The 17,051-nt window shown below is 32.0% G+C and overlaps 1 protein-coding gene across 1 annotated transcript in view; it reads right to left on the bottom strand.

Annotated features, from left to right (window-relative positions):
• Positions 1-570: 570 nt before the first annotated feature.
• The window catches only part of LOC106459618 (ankyrin repeat and fibronectin type-III domain-containing protein 1-like), a 72,495-nt gene continuing 56,014 nt past the window's right edge, over positions 571-17,051 (bottom strand). The window contains exons 12-22 of the mRNA XM_022386492.1: positions 14,921-15,109; positions 13,876-13,989; positions 12,774-12,882; positions 12,389-12,521; positions 10,192-10,305; positions 9,415-9,645; positions 7,051-7,217; positions 5,626-5,778; positions 4,662-4,816; positions 4,225-4,325; positions 571-3,180 (exon numbers count right to left, since the gene is read on the bottom strand). Of these exons, the coding sequence (XP_022242200.1) occupies positions 2,290-3,180; positions 4,225-4,325; positions 4,662-4,816; positions 5,626-5,778; positions 7,051-7,217; positions 9,415-9,645; positions 10,192-10,305; positions 12,389-12,521; positions 12,774-12,882; positions 13,876-13,989; positions 14,921-15,109 (2,357 nt within the window). The 3' untranslated portion in view covers positions 571-2,289. The remainder of the gene's footprint in view (positions 3,181-4,224; positions 4,326-4,661; positions 4,817-5,625; positions 5,779-7,050; positions 7,218-9,414; positions 9,646-10,191; positions 10,306-12,388; positions 12,522-12,773; positions 12,883-13,875; positions 13,990-14,920; positions 15,110-17,051) is intronic.

Below are 17,051 nucleotides of genomic sequence, written 5' to 3'. Positions count from 1 at the left end.
CAGAAGCGGATTCTTGTATTTCGCGTGTTTCTCAGTGAACTGATATCAGTTTAAATCAAAATAATGAACCGAACAAACCAATGATCGTCAAACTATGTATAAACGTCCCATTAAGCTTTATTTCGAACAGGCTCTAGCATACAAGTATAAATAAAAAATTATGTCCCTCGATGGATCAGCGATAAGTTTATGGACTTACAACACTAAAATCCGGAGTTCGATTCCCCGCTGAGAACATAGTAGATAGCCCAATGTGATATTGCGCTAAAACAAACAATAAAAATTAATCAACTATTCAATATTAAAAATTCGCCCTATTCTTTCTTCTTTCGTATCTTTACTGTTTGTATGTCAAAATATGTTTTGACAAAGGTAGAAAATTTCGTGAAGACACATTATTTTCCATGCAGAATAAAAGCAAAAAAATCATACATACTTACATACTTCTGAGTCCTAAAAATTCATTATTGAATTATAAAAGTATATTACAGCACTTACTTAAGAGCATCGAAGCTAAACTATACGGTGAAAATAATAATTGTAAAAAATTATTTTCATTCTTTGGCGATTACTAATAACGATATTAATAGAAGCTGCAAATAAGGCACAAAATATAGCTCGCCTTGCATCTGAAAACATAGCACAATACACATACATAGTAGAAGTAATGATTACAAAACAGACACCGTACGTGCATTTAATATAGAAGTCATTGTGTTAAATTCTTAAATAGCTGGCTAATAAGTTTGGTCTTCGTTATTTATAAGCTCATGGTTTTGATATGGCCAATCTTGATTCGATTATGATTACTTTTCAAACACCAGTAAACATTTATTATTTAAAAAATGCCTGGCCCATTTGAGTTTAAATGAAGCCTCAATTAATTAATAATTTTACACATACTGTACAAATACTAACATACATATTAATATTTATAAAGAGAGGACACTGTTGTATTAGAATGTATAAATACTTGTACTTGAGGTTTTGAAAGGAGTGGCGGACTGGTGGAAAGTTGTACTTCATCGAGAACAAGCAATGCTGCAAGTTGAAATAAAGCTGTTATGTTTTGAAACTACGGTTAAATGAAAGTCCAAATCTAATTCAGTTCCATTGTATCTTTCTTTGCAGAAATTATGCTTCAAGATCCAGAATATATGCTCAGAATATCTTGTGGAGTGGGTTCGGTTAAATGTATGGTTTGTAACGTAGGACATTTTCCAAGTCTATTAATATGAATTCAGATGTTACTCAAAAAATTACGGAAAACTACTAGTATATTATATATATATAATAAAAATGGAATTGGGCCAATCACTACGCGGTTAATTTTTACAGTGTTAACTGCTAAGCAAGAGCATTACAGAGCATTCGCAAAATGTTAGATGAACCAACTAAATGATCTTAGAAATGTTTGTTGTTAAACGTTTCTATTTAGAAAAACAAAAAGAATGGTTTAATCGCAGTGTTAAACAGTTTGCTATTACGAAAGAAACAACAGCACAAATTGAAGTTATTGTAGTATATATGATACATTTTGTAACATTACTGTCCATAAAAGGTTAGAACAACATTTCTGTTTAGATCTACAATAGTTAGGCCTTTAATCTCAGCATTTATACATTCGAACGTGTTTCAGAGTCACAAACGTATTTACTACTACGCATGTTATCTGATAACATGTTCCACACAAGGGGTGATTTTTCAAACTGAAGCATAAAGCCAGTGTTGGAACAAAAACTAAATATATCTTCATCATATATTTACACTTTGTCTTCAAATTTCACAATAATGTACATATACAAACGGCTCACATATTACGCTCATAAAAATAGCTTTATCAGAATCAACAAAGAAAGACTTATACAGCCGATTAAGACATAGCCAGATATATATATATATATATATATATATATATACATTATCATAATATGTATATTTATTAGTCACTTAACACTTTTTTGGGGAATATATTTTAAAAGTCATGTCTAACCAGCTGCATTTTATATAAAACCGTTGCAGTAATTAATATTCATAACATGTATAGTTTGTGTTAAGTATGCAGAAATCAACTGATTACCACATAATATAAACATTTCATATCCCAGCGCAAAATATGAAAAGATGTATTGGTGTGTAATAAATGTTACTATGTGGGCGCCAGAATAAAACTGAGTTGTCCCTTTTCACTGACATCCAAATTATACATCTTACTCGTGTCGAAACATATTCTACTGCAACGGAACGGTCTTGTTTTTTATTGTTGTTGTTTATGTAAATGTAAACACTTTAGTCTGAACTAGAGTCTCCAGGAGTGTTTGAAAAGGAAGACAAAGAATTTTCAGATATGCTTGTGTACATAGTTTCTTCTTCTTGCCTCGCTGAATTGGTCTGTTTGTTTCTTTTTGCATGTTTCTGTACATCCTGCGTATTGACTTCCGCGAAAACACTGAAGTTTTTCATGGAATTGTTAATATGCTTCTTTTGAGCTCTCGCAGACAGTAATTGGTGGAAACTTGTGCGATTTCCACGTTTTAAGGATTCTAGTTCATTTACATAAACTTTTGGATTAGATCTATTTTCCCAGGATAAAATGCCCTCGTTTTGGCATTGAAATGTCTCATTTGATGAAAATTCTACTCCCGAAGAATCGGTAATACTAGATGTTTTCGTGTTTTCACTACTTCCAACATTAAAACTGACTCTGAGCGAGTCAGAACTACTAGCCTTTGGTCCAAAGACTGCCGTTTCGCTCTGAGTAAGATCCATACCTTCATATTCTGAACTACTGTGTAAGAGTTTGGATGCTGAAAGTGTTCGTCTGATTTCTGTAATGTCAGATCCTCTTGGTTCGGGAATAGAAAAACTAGAAGAGGACATTGTAATACGCAATGAGTACTTTGGGATTGTTTCTTCTTTTGATATTTGTCTTTCGTATTGAGAACTTGTGCGTTCTTGCACAGGGGATTGATGTGGGGAATTTTGCGGGGAAGGAGAATCTTTTTGATATAGATAAATCTGACTGAGAGGGATCCCACCATTTAAATGCTTGTCTCGAGCGAACGTGAGAACGTCCATAATCCAGCGTAACTCTTTCCAGATATTGTCTACTTGAGTCTGGAACATCTGGAGCTGAGATAATCTTTCTTTGGCAGAAATAACTTCATGCGAAGAGAAAGCCTAAAAAGAGATTTTCAAACCGTCCATATTAGCTGAAGTTATGAAAATCCTATATAGAAATTGAACTTTCGAGTTATGATCATAAGTTAATGTTCTATTTTTGCACATGGGAAAAATATTAATAAATATCTAACATATTTTATTACCAAGCGGTTTTATTCATTAAATACAAAAGACGTTTATTCCACTTATGTTGCTTTGATAGTCTTTTTATTTTTATATTTTTAGAGAAAACTACATAAACTCTCAAGAAACTACAGTTAGATAATAATCGTTTACATAAGTGTTTTATAACGTGCTCTATTTTGAAAGCATTACACCGACCCAACTGCTCTTTGAAAGTGTATCTAGCCTCACCTACGGAAGAAGGTATTGTAACCAAGGTACTAAATAACTTATAGTGTGTGTAGTTTACAGTGATATATAACCAATGCGTTTTAGAATGTGCTATCATCATAATCCATCTTAACCATGACGTATATGCTGCACTTATTATGCATATAAAAATAAAAATATCATGAATTATCTAAGAAATATGTTTTTTAAATTTAGAACAGGCCAAGAAGTTCTGTTAAAAGCTTATGTAATTCGTGATTCGCAACACGTTGCTGCAAAAACTCAATGCATACGTTTGAGTAGTGGGTACGCTATTAAAGTGACGGATAAACCCCACTGTTCGGTTAAATCAAAGTAGCTCAAACGTTGTTAATGGGTGCTTATGACTACCTTCATCCTTGTCTATCAGTTGGAAATTAGAGACGGCTATGCGCAGATAGCTCTTTGTTACCTTTGCGCACAAATTCTAAAATAAACAAGCTCTGAATGACTGTATTGTGAAAAACAAACAGACATTCCTTTCATTTTATAATAAACAACTTAGGATACTTAATGTGTGTAAGTTTTTTTTATCTAATCTGGTTGTATGTGAGAGTAAAACACCCAATAAATCTTTCATGAATTAATTTCTGAATTGTTGAATTTTTATATTTTTAAATCTACTTTCTAGCCATTTAATCTATATTTTGATTAGAAAAATGTATTCACCTCTCGCTGTGCATGCTGGGCCATTAAGGTATCCATTTCAAGAATAGAAGAAAGCCGAGAATAATGGGCAATGAAATTGAATCTGTACGTTGACATATGAACTGGTAAGGAGATAAGAACAATAAATAATAAGAGCCAACATAATGATATAAAAAAATTAATACTATAAAGCTAAGTTTGCTTACATGACGAGTACAAAAAAAGAATGAATCCCAAACTGGTCAACAATTGAGCGATATAGTATTTATATAAGTTGTATAATTTGTTTTATCACGACAAATTAACTTTATTTACCTTTACTATAAAAGTAAAATCAAGTAGGAAATTTTTCTTAACTACAGTTCAAGTAAAATATTAGGATGCATTTAGAAAGCAAAATCTTTTGCGTTAAAAAAAAGGTAAAGTACATATTGTGTTTTACAGATTTAGGAGCTTACGTATTTCAAACACTTGAATAGGAAGTGGAATACAATCCTTCCGCGATGTCAGGTCATCATACTGTCCAGGTATAGCACAGATATTCTCAACAGGAGGGAGAATAAGTAGAAAAGAGACATTTGGACTAAGTTCAATGACGTCAACATCGTATAACCTGTAAAAGATTTATAAAGTTTTAGAGGTTTAAAATAATACGTTATGAACGTAAATCGATAAACCCAATCACTTTTCAATAAGATATCAGTGATTACAGATTAACATTGTTAGTTTGTAGTTAAGCACAAAGCTACACAAAGGGCTAGCTGTGCTCTGCCCACCACGGGTATTGAAACCTGGTTTCTTAGCGATTTAAGTCCGTAGACATACTGCTGTGCCACTGAGGGAGCACAGATGAACAAGTAAAAGGCTCGGGTGTTTTTATGAATATTTTTTTTTACAACCGGGTAAAAGAAAGCATCAGTTTTTACTAGTTTAAAAACATTATTGTTGTTGACGTTTGAAATGAACTTTTCGTTCTATATTTAATCGCTAGGTGAATTCGTCGACGAATTAGGTTCACACGGGTAATGTTGTTTTAAACATCTATAGATGAATTAGGTTCACACAGGTAATGTTATTTTAAACATCTATAAACGAATTAGGTTCACACAGGTAATATTATTTTAAACATCTATAACACAGGTAATGATATTTTAAACATCTATAGACGAATTATGTTCACACAGGTAATGATATTTTAAACATCTATAGACGAATTATGTTCACACAGGTAATGTTATTTTAAAAATGTATAAAACCTAATTCGTCTATAGATGTTTAAAATATCATTACCTGTGTAAACCTAATTCGTCTATAGATGTTTAAAATAGCATTACCTGTGTAAACCTAATTCGTCTATAGATGTTTAAAATAACATTACCTGTGTAAACCTAATTCGTCTATAGATGTTTAAAATAACATTACCTGTGTGAACCTAATTCTTCAAACGGAATGTCGTAGTAGGAAAACAGGTTTCTAGCTGCTAAAGAAATTGCTTTCTGAAATTTTAGTTGAACAGTAGATGGCGTAGCGGTAGATTCTTCAAACTCCTGAGCTTTCAGCCACTCCCACTCTTCCCTAATAAACCATTATATCCATTCACTTTTACAACAGAAAAAAGTTTATAATCTAAAACTTTTAATTAGTCTGTTTTATTAATTTTTGAAATTGAAACAGTACACACTATACATTATATTATATAGCTTAGTTCATTTTCAGTTTACTTACGGTTTCTAAAACGGGTTTTTTTGTATTTAATGTTTAGTACAGTTTCTGAGATAAAGTTAGAGACTTTAATTTTTAGGACGTTTTGGGATAATTCTTTATGATATATATTTATTTAGTATGTGTAGCAAGGTTTAGTAAAGTTTCCATTTTAAAATGACTTTCATAAAATGTTTTGTTTGTTTGGACTGTTTACTGCAAAGCTATTGAGGCTATCTGTTTACGGCATAGCTATTAAAGCTATCTGTTTACAGCATAGCTATTAAGGCTATCTGCCGCGGTCTATAATTTGAAACCCCCTCCCTTTCGGTGGCTAAGCGGTTTATACCGCTAAAAATCAGGTTTCGATACCCGCAATGGGCAGAGCACGGATAGCCCACTGTGTAGCTTTGTACTTAACAATAAACAATCCTTATTTTTGAACTAAATGAATAATACAATATTTGCTGAATTTTATGAGTATCTTTATATGTATATATATATATATATATATAATGATCCCCAAAAATGTAATGTCTAGCAAGCAGAGTTGCAGGTTCGAATCTCACCGTGTCTACCTAAGTTATTCCACTTGAATCCAATAAGCCCAACATTTAGCAGTTCTCTACTAGTTTATATGCCACTTATCTACTTAACGGATCGAGTGAAAGTTACAATCATTACAACACAACATGACTGGAAAAGAATCATGTTCATTTTAACTATGTACAACAAAGCTTTACTTTTCGGTTTTAGTTGACTTTTAATTGTGTTTTTGTTGCTACAGGGTTTTGTATCATTATCCTTTTATTATAAGTACTTTGAAAAAGTAAAATGAGTTCACAGTTTATGTTTTAATCATTTTTACTCATTTCACAGTCCAATAATTTTATAGATAGTTTTACGATATTTACTAATAAATACTTTATTTGTTTAAAGGATTTATTCTTTTGCAAAGTTGCAACAAAAATATATCCGAGCGTGAGAAATATCTACAAATAGTTCTTTTTTTACATTATTCTTAGTCGTTAGATATATACAAGGTTTAAAAAATACTTAAAAATTTAGCTGATAACTTTATTAATAATTAATATTTTTTACTTTCGAGACAAAAAATGGTTCATTACACTTCATTATGTAACTCACCTTGAAACGTGAGAATTCTCTCGAATTCGCCAAAAAGGAATAACATTTGGCGTTTTCTGTGGAACTAACACTCGAATGACATCAACGGAACTTTTTAACTTCACGTAGCCTAAGTAGAGCCCACGTGGTAACGGCGTTGTACTCATTTGGTTGTAACTAATCATGTCCTGTAAAAATATTAATTATGTCATTATTTCAGAAATCTCAAAACCACGAAGTTTTATTAATAATTACAGAACAGCGTATTAAGCTAAAAAACAGTATAATGAACATCCAACTTTTTCTACTGCATAAAAACAGTATATGAATTATGTTATTGAACAAAAGGTCTCCCGAGTAACGACTTGTGACAAACAAGAGATAGAACTGAAATATTAACTTTACTCAACTCTAATTTGAAATCCATAATAAAGTAATTATGAGGAATGTGAAAATAATCTGCAGATTATTTTGACACTTATCATGAATATTAAGCATTTTGATAATAGCATTGCTCATTTGATCGCTCTGATGTTACATTTACGCTATAAAGATATTTATGTTATTTATTGCTAGAAGTAAAATCATCATGAGCTACAAGAACGGACAAATAACTCACTTAACATCTGTTTGTTTAAAAGAAAAATTATAATATTTCAATATCAGGAAGGCGGTAGCATTGCATATGTAGGGGTGGCTGCAATGGTTCATCGAAATGGTATTTTAAATATCTCCTCAGTAGGTCATCAGAACTTTACAATACTATACAGTGTTTCTTTTTATAACAATATTTAATTAATGACTTATCACAAGTTCTTGTAATGTCTGTAAATATCATAACAAAAAGTTTGAATTTCTTGGTCTTCTTTCTTCTTATTATTACATAATAACACAAAAACGAAAACAATGGTGTCAGTCAATTTCACTGAGGTGACATAGTTTCAAATGGAATATCCGCTTTTATAAGTATTATTAAGTAGTAGTAATTTAAAAAAAAGATCATAATTCTAGTGTAAACAATGTTATCATTACCCCTTGAAGTTAGCTTTTTTACATAAATTTTTTGTTACTTTAAAAAGCTTACGTACAGGGTGAAACATGAATAACCAACCAATAACAAAGGCCTGTGATGGTTTTATTGTCTTGAAATATTTACATGTTCTACCGTAATTCCTGTGCGCTGAATCCGAAAATGATATGATTTTTCATCATCACGTACAGATTTTTCACAAAACGTCATATGTATTTTTACGTAAGTGAATTATTTTTATTGAAATGGGGTCACATTTTGTGATGCTTAAGATGTTGATAACCATTGGCTATAGATTTCTTTAGACCAGTCGCGACGTGAGAGTCTTATCGATCGTTCTAGAGCCAACGAGAAACACACCGCTAATATATAAATGGTTAACAGGCCGCATGACGTGTCATTTCTGGATAGTATTTGTTTGTGCTTGCACTTTGACATTATTTTTTTTCTTTTTGATATTAGTTATTTGTCGCTATGGCAACAAAAGGTTGTGTAAATGACCCAAGCATAATCTGTTATACTTGTTGTAAATTTGTTTGTAAATTTTTTCTTCCCGATTTGTAGAAAATTTTTACGTGATAGAAAAAAAAAGAATATTATTTTCAAAATCTGCTTAGCTGAACTATGGAAAATCAGTTATTAAAACCAAAACAACTTTTATGGAGCTTAAATTTGCAGGCCTATGTAATAGATAAACAATACATATTAGAGTTGGAACCTCATTGTATTTAGAACTTGGCTATAAATAGAACCTTCCCATGTCTATTGAAACACTGCATTAAAAAAGAACACGTACAAGTAAAGAAAAAACTTTTCAAAAAGGAAGTAAACTTAAGGATGCCAAATAATCAATCCTTCAAAAACAATGCAAACAAGACAGTAGGGATAGTATTTACATCATCTCTACATAATAGCACAGGAAAAAATTAACATATAGCAATATATATAACTATTCAATCACAATTGAGTTTAATTTATCCTATTTTTGTCTGTTAACATTCTGCTACACTGTGTGCTTGCGCTATTATGTAGGGATTATGCAAATACTATCCCTACTGTCTTGTTTGCATTGATTTTGAGGGATTGATATTAGCCAGCTCTACATTTACTTCCTTTTTTGAAAGTTTTTTTCTTTATCTGTTTCTATCATATGCTAACTAGTTATTCAAAATCAATTTTATGTTCTCGCAAGAATCTTAAGAAGGAAAATCTATATAGAGTAACACAAATAAAAGTTAGACTTTATGACTTAATAAAATACAACAAAATAACGTGTGTTTCTGCATTATGATCAGTTCTTTTATTATTTTGTTTTTCTAGTTACTACAGTAAAATAAATCAAGAAAAAAAATTACCTGTAACGATGACAGTAAGAGCTCGCTCACGTGTGGTGTTTCTCCAAAATCACTGGTAATTATACATGGAAGCTTTCTCAGGATTTTTGTTAGAGGGAGCCAACGAACTGATAAACTGTTTAGTGCTTTGGGATCCGAAACAAATTTTACAGTACTTAAAACAACAGTACTTTCTCGATCTTTAATTGGCTTATAGTAAAGCTGACCTAGATCTTGAACACCCAGCGCTACCTGGAAAATTCCACAACAGATTAAATCTTCATTAACTAATATAAAACAACAGGTCAGGAAAACATAAAGTTTTAAGAGTATATTAAACTCAAAATCGAATGCTATGAAATGAAAACATATTCCTATCTATGTATCTGTTAAGCTCAAAATCATTTCTTCAAGGATATAATGAAGAAAGAAAGAAATACTTAAGTCCCGAAAATATGCAACATGTTTTTCTCATATAATGAGCCGTTAACTTTAAAAGAACACGAACCAGCTGACATGAATTTGAACATATTTTTCATACATTTAACGCCTCCGCTTGAGAGGAATAAATTATTTACAGTGGTATAAGATTCTATATTAATAAATATGGATATTTTTATTATATTAGCAATAATGTAAGAAGCTTATATTATAGAATAAGATCGTTTTAAGGCTAACACAGTAAAGATGTTTTCTAAAAGAGAAAGAAAAAATATGAAACATATAAAGCTTTTTTTTAAGTAATGTGTGTTTCCCTCTCAAAGCGTTTCAAATGAATAGCTTACTAACTCACATTACCTGCATCTGCTCAACTGCTTGGAGAAGTTTACTTCGAAAGTGTAGAAGAGAGGAACTCTGCGACTTCTCCATGTCTTGTCGCAGTGTCTTTATGTCTTCCCACGTACAGGCGACCTATAGATAAATACTACTTTAAAAAAGTTTAATCTAAGACATCTTTATTAAAGTCATACGAAAATACATACTTAAATGGAAGTAAAAGTAAAAACTAAAAATAATTATAAGGGGTACGTGTTGTTCTTTCCATTCTGCTCACAAAGAGGAATTTTCTGGGGAATATTCAAGTTTTAATAATAAAACTCAACAGATAGAGATGTACATTAAGATACTGTGCATTATTTAATGTTAGAATTACATCCACCGTAACTCTAAAACAGTTGTTTGTTTCGTCTCCTTGTGTTAACCATTTAACTGGCCAAATTTGGGTTTGAAAGTTATTGTTCATTACTAATGACTGTAGATTCAACTCTTGTTTCGTTATAACGCGTTTTGTTAATATAACAAAATATCGTTTTCACCTTGATGAATGTTTGAGTAAAATAAGCACTAAAACTTTAAAGGTGCTGAATAAAATAAAGATACTCAGGAAATCTTAATTTCAATGTTATTTTTTGAAGATGGATGATGATGACAAACAGACATTATTTATACCTTAAATCGACAAACCACTTTTATTCTGGAGTATTTATGTTCCTGGTTGTTCAGCAAAATTGTTTTACTATTCTACATTTAGGGTTTCCATATCAATTAAATATTTAATGGCCAAAGAATAGTTTCGCCTAACGTATTGTTTATTTTTTTTTCATTTTGAATATAATTTTCCTAGAGTGCTTCTTAACATTTCAAATCAATGTGTTCGGAATAAATTTAAAAAAAAAAGGCAGATTTTTTTTATATTTCTAAGTTATTGATTTCCTAAGTGACAATAAATAACTTAGAAATATCAAAAAAATCTGCCGTTTTTTTAACTTATTCATAACACAATTTCTAAGTTATTGATTTCCTAAGTGACACGAGTCATATCTTATCAAATCACAAGCGATCAAACGGTATATAGTATGACATTTTCCATTTAAATGACACCTAATATGATATAGATCAGAGATTCTAAGTCTCACGCATATTCTTCCCTAATTTATTTTGTCCAAAGAAAAGACACCCATTTCTCTGCACCCACTCTAAATCGAATAGCTGGATTGATTGTCGCTTTTATAATGCACCCACAACTGAAAGCGTAGAGCGTTTTCGAAGTCATACTTTCGGATCGAGAACTTTGGATCTTCCAATTCGCAGTCTGGCATGTTAACCAATAGGCCATGCCTGACACTCAATAAAATGGCTTTTTTGCTTAATTCAAATACACCACAAGGGATAACGCTGGTTAAAATCTTACCTGGTTAAATCACCAGTAATAAAATGTTTTTTTTAATTGAAAATATTAAATAACAAGCAATTAAGCAGTTTTTATCACTACGTCATTAGGTTAACTGTTACTGTTTAATTTACAATATTTAGTTTGAGTAATATTCTATGGTGTTAATTATGGTAACTATATAAATTTGAAAAAATGAAACGTATATTGAAAGATTTCGTTCGTCGGCAAAATCCAAAAAACTGGAAATGTATAAACTATGGGGGCAGTTTGAATATCTATATACCGTTCTATAAAAGGTTATCAAAAATAGATATTTTGATTAGTTGATGACTTGTACATAGTAGAAACAAATCTTTAGTCCTTGATATGTGGTTTTGATTAAACTTATCGTTAACTTATCATTAACATGGTAAATCTAATATCTATATACCGTTCTATAAAAGGTTATCAAAAATAGATATTTTGATTAGTTGATGACTTGTACATAGTAGAAACAAATCTTTAGTCCTTGATATGTGGTTTTGATTAAACTTATCGTTAACTTATCATTAACATGGTAAAGTACTAACTGTCCTTGCTAACATGACAACCTTGTATTTAATATGTGCTAGATTACTGTCCTATCAGCACGACTATGTGTTGTATTTCATAATAAAAGTACTGCACTTTATAGAACCCAAACATTTCCTTCAGTACAGCATTACAAAGACTGTCTTTCATGACATATAAATATGGTAGTTACTAGCATGGGACACTATTGACTTTAACATCAAGGCTGTTTTTATTTTTTTCTTGGAATACAAATCAATTATTTTCACTCACCTTCATCAACCAGTTGAAGTCCGTGTGAAGAGAAGAGGGATATGTTTCGTCCACTTCAACAACAGGCAATGCTTCTTCCGTTGTTACCAAAACTTTGTCATCGTTGTATAAGAGACAAGCCAGAAAAACTCCTCTAAAGAAGATAAACAGTCAAAAAATAGCGAAATAAACTACTTTTTCTGTAGAGTAAATCCAGCTTTTTAAAGTAAGAAACGGTTTGGATATTATATCATATTAAAAATCCAAGGAAAAAGTTTATTCTTCGCCAAATAATACATTTAGTATTTTACATCATTATGCAGTCCATATATTTTAGTAAATGTTTTAATTACCTACTGTTCAAAACCTCATATCCTATAATAAACATAAAAATGTAAATACTTGCCTCTTGAGAGTTTTCTGGAATTTAGGAGCCGATGCAAAGAGGTTCCTAATGCCTCTCTTTACCTGACGTCGCTGCTGCTGAGGAGTGTCTGTAACTTGCTCTAAAATACCTGATGAAAGACATTATTGTTTAAAGTAGGGTCAAGTATGGCAGGAAAAGTTATTTCTAATACCCTAATAACCTTAGAACAAATTATAACAAGAATAACATTTATGAGAAACTAAAGCTTACTCGTGAAATGTTGCACGGTTTTCGACGCGGTAAAGGTTTTTAGAAGAACACGATGTGAATTGTTTACTGAACATTATCAAATATTTTATATTATTATAATATAACACCAAAGACGGATTGAGCCCTAACCTTCTCCCCTGTTCAGTTTTTACAGTTTTCTTAATGATCGAAAATAGTTCTTACTTTAAGTAAATAAAAAAGGACGAAAAAAAAGGGTTAAAACTAATGTTCTGAATGAGTTAAATTCAGCCTGAATTCATACCGAAGGATTTGAGAAAGCAAGGACTTTTTATTAGTTTGTAGACGATATTTTGTAAAAAAAAGTGTACTAGGATGAATTTATTTCACGGATTCATATGCCGTTAAACTGCTGAATTCTAAAATAAATGGAATATTTTGTGTTTTACTCTTTCTCCAGTGATCTTGCATTTCGTGGATTTTTTTTCTTGGTAATCATCAGAATATTCTAATCACAAAAAGAAACTCCAAATTTCATTGTACTGAGCAAAATTTTAGTAAACTGAACACGTTAATTCGATTATTAAAACTTTAAAAATTTACTGGATCTTTAATAGAAATTTACTTGTTAGTTACCTGAAGATTCTTCTCGGTCAAAAAGGGTGCCATGTTTTGGTAACAGGATAATTTTATATCAAATAGGCTACAATGTCAATAGATATTTGGATCTTGCTCAAACGACGGTAATATTTCTTTTATCCTTTTTAATTGAATATAGGTTTAAATAAGCTAAAGACTTCTTAAAGACACTAATGTAAACCAAAATAAATCGAACTAAACTTACATCAATGAAAATTACACAACAAAAAATTTTATTCCCTAAATATCGATATATTTGGACTGAAAGTCTAACCTTTAACTTCTGACGCATACGCAGGTCTAGATTTAATAACCTGGGAAAATAAATTTTCTAGTTCCTGGAGTTTTCCAATTCCTCGAGTGGTTTTATTTTCTACGTCCTTCCAACCTACCATAATGATATGTATTTGATTTAAATACTTTTAAAATCAACGACAGTTTTTTGTTTGTTTTTTGCACTAAGCTATACCATCTTATGTCACTGAGTTATTGGTAATTTATAAGCAAGCATACAGAGACAAATAAGTAATATGCACAATTAGTTATAGCATAGTTAATTTCTGAAAGCATGCTAAACGTAAAACGTCTATAAAGGAGATATTTCATTATCATTGTTTCACCATATGATTATTTTTCTGGAAGCTGAAAAGTGGGAGAAAATTAAGAGATGTGTTTTGAAAATAAAACTGTTTTTCTTGGTCATTTATATCTTTCTGGTATTTTTTATAGTTTTATTATTTAGATGTTTTATTTCAAACATAAATGTAATAGATATTTGAAAAAGTATCACCAAGTGAGATGAATTGATGAAACAGATGTCAAAATATCGAAGCGTTTCTTTTATTTTTTATCTTCAATCCATTTTAATGTAATATTACATTGTACCATTCAGGTGCTGTGGACTGAAGCAAAGAAACTCTATATCGAGTGAGTTTTCGTTCATGACAATTGCTCAACATAGAGGTCAACATCATTACGAATTTCATTGTAGAATAACAGAGTAATTGCTTTCATTAAGTAGGCTTCGCATATTTTCCCTTCATTGTTACAACATCCTTGAAGAATTTATTTTTTAGCTTTAGATAACATTGTTTTTAATTGTTCATATACACCTTTCATTTAGGAATATATTTTGATTTTTCGTCAGTTAATCTGCTTGTACACTTATAAAACACCTTCACTTTTTTTCAGCTTTAGCGACGGTACATCTATCAAGCTTACGTGGCCAAACCATAAAATAATAAAGAAAAGTAATAAAGCTTATTAATTTATCATTTACAAGCAAATAACACAAGAAAAATAAATAAAGTTTCTCTCACTAGATGGCACCCCAGAAATAGGGGAAGCTGCCTGGAATGAGCTAAAACCTTTCACGTTCCCTGCGGCCACTCTGACAAAATACGCTGTGCCCCGTGTTAGATCGGGGATGGTAACCTCTAGGCGTTGAAGATCAGTGATGTCCTGAGACCCCGCAAGAAGGCTAAAATCTTCATGACGACTCCAGTCCACTAGTTGGACATGCAAATGTAATTTTATTAAGATTTTAAACGTTAGAAAACTTTTCAGTACCTTAAAAGAACTCTAAGATCATGTGGCTTCATTTACCAAATATGTAATTAAGATATACCGTATATACACGTCCGCTCGCGTTACTGTATTTAACTCTGACGTCACAAATTATGTGTTGTAGGCATATCACTGCAGTTAATAATAAGTACAGACAAATAAGTCTGACGTCACAAATTATGTGTTGTAGGCATATATATATCACTACAGTTATTCATAAATTTTGAATTAGCATAAAAATAAAAACTTCCATTCATAATACCACCGACGCGTTTCCATACTTTTGGATAATAATCAATGAAATCAATATTACTGACTATCAACTTCAGTGTTAGTTTGTTCATACAAGATCATAACAAAGTTTTAAGAAATTCAGTAAACATGGTTATTTCCACAAAGTCCAAGTATATGTGTTCTAATATTTCACTAAGGTGATCGTATACTTATTTTGATATAACTTTCGTAATCACCATATATCTTCTGTTTCTTTGATTTGCACAGTTTTATTAAAAGTATTATCGATACAGCTTTGAAAATAGGAATATTATTATTATTAATTATTTATATTATTATTTTTTTCATTCCCATAGATGTTTTCTATTGCGCAGTCTCTTCGCACGTAGATGGAAATCATTCTTTCAGTCTTTCATTTTGTTTCCTACTGCATTCAGAGTCAAATGAATGTGGTGTTGCACTTCATGATGACCAGAAAATATGAGTTCGTTCTTTTGCTAGTTTCGTAACGCTATACGAGCAAATGAAAAACCATTGTTATGACTGGCTAAGCAATTAGAGTTATATCACCACGATACTTGCGATGAAGTTAATTTGCAAAATACGCGGATCTTTTTTTCTTTTTTTTCAGAAACCTTCTTGGTAGGTTTCGCATATTTTTCCTTCCTTGTTTTCTGTTTAGTTACTGTTACAATATCATTGAAGTGTTTTTTTCTAGTTTTAGATAATATTATTCTTAATTGTTCTTATACACCTTTCATTTAGGAATTCATTTCGATTCCCTCCAGTGGCACAGCGGTATGTCTGCGGACATACAACACTAAAAACCGGGTGCATAACTTCATACAAACAAACAAAAATCAATTTGATTTTTCTTCAGTTAATCTGCTTGTACACTCTTTTACAAGAAGCTCGCTCGGCATGGCTAGGTGGTTAGGGAGCTTGACTGGCAATATGAGGGTCGCGGGTTCGAATCCCTCTCCCACCAAACATGCTCACCCTTTCATTCGCGGGGGCGTTATAATGTGACAGTCAGTCCCACTATTCTTTGGTAAAATAATAGGGCAAGAGTTAGCGGTGAGTGGTAAGGACTAGCTATCTTCCCTCTAGTCGACCCGGCATGACCAGGTGTTTAGGGCGCTCGACTGGCAATATGAGAGTCGCGGGTTCGAATCCCCGTTCCACCAAACATGCTCGTCCTTTCAGCCGTGAGAGCGTTATAACGTGACAGTCAGTCCCACAATTCGTTGTAAAAGAGTAGCCGAAGAGTTAGCGGTGAGTGGTAAGGACTAGCTATCTTCCCTCTAGTCGACCCGGCATGACCTGGTGTTTAGGGCGCTCGACTGGCAATATGAGAGTCGCGGGTTCGAATCCCCGTTCCACCAAACATGCTCGTCCTTTCAGCCGTGAGAGCGTTATAACGTGACGGTCAGTCCCACAATTCGTTGTAAAAGAGTAGCCGAAGAGTTAGCGGTGAGTGGTAAGGACTAGCTATCTTCCCTCTAGTCGACCCGGCATGACCTGGTGTTTAGGGCGCTCGACTGGCAATATGAGAGTCGCGGGTTCGAATCCCCGTTCCACCAAACATGCTCGTCCTTTCAGCCGTGAGAGCGTTATAACGTGACGGTCAGTCCCACAATTCGTTGTAAA

The sequence above is a fragment of the Limulus polyphemus genome, unplaced genomic scaffold (genome assembly GCF_000517525.1).
Source record: "Limulus polyphemus unplaced genomic scaffold, Limulus_polyphemus-2.1.2 Scaffold29, whole genome shotgun sequence".
Classification (NCBI taxonomy): Eukaryota; Metazoa; Arthropoda; class Merostomata; order Xiphosura; family Limulidae; genus Limulus; species Limulus polyphemus.
This window is presented reverse-complemented; position numbering and strand designations above follow the sequence as displayed.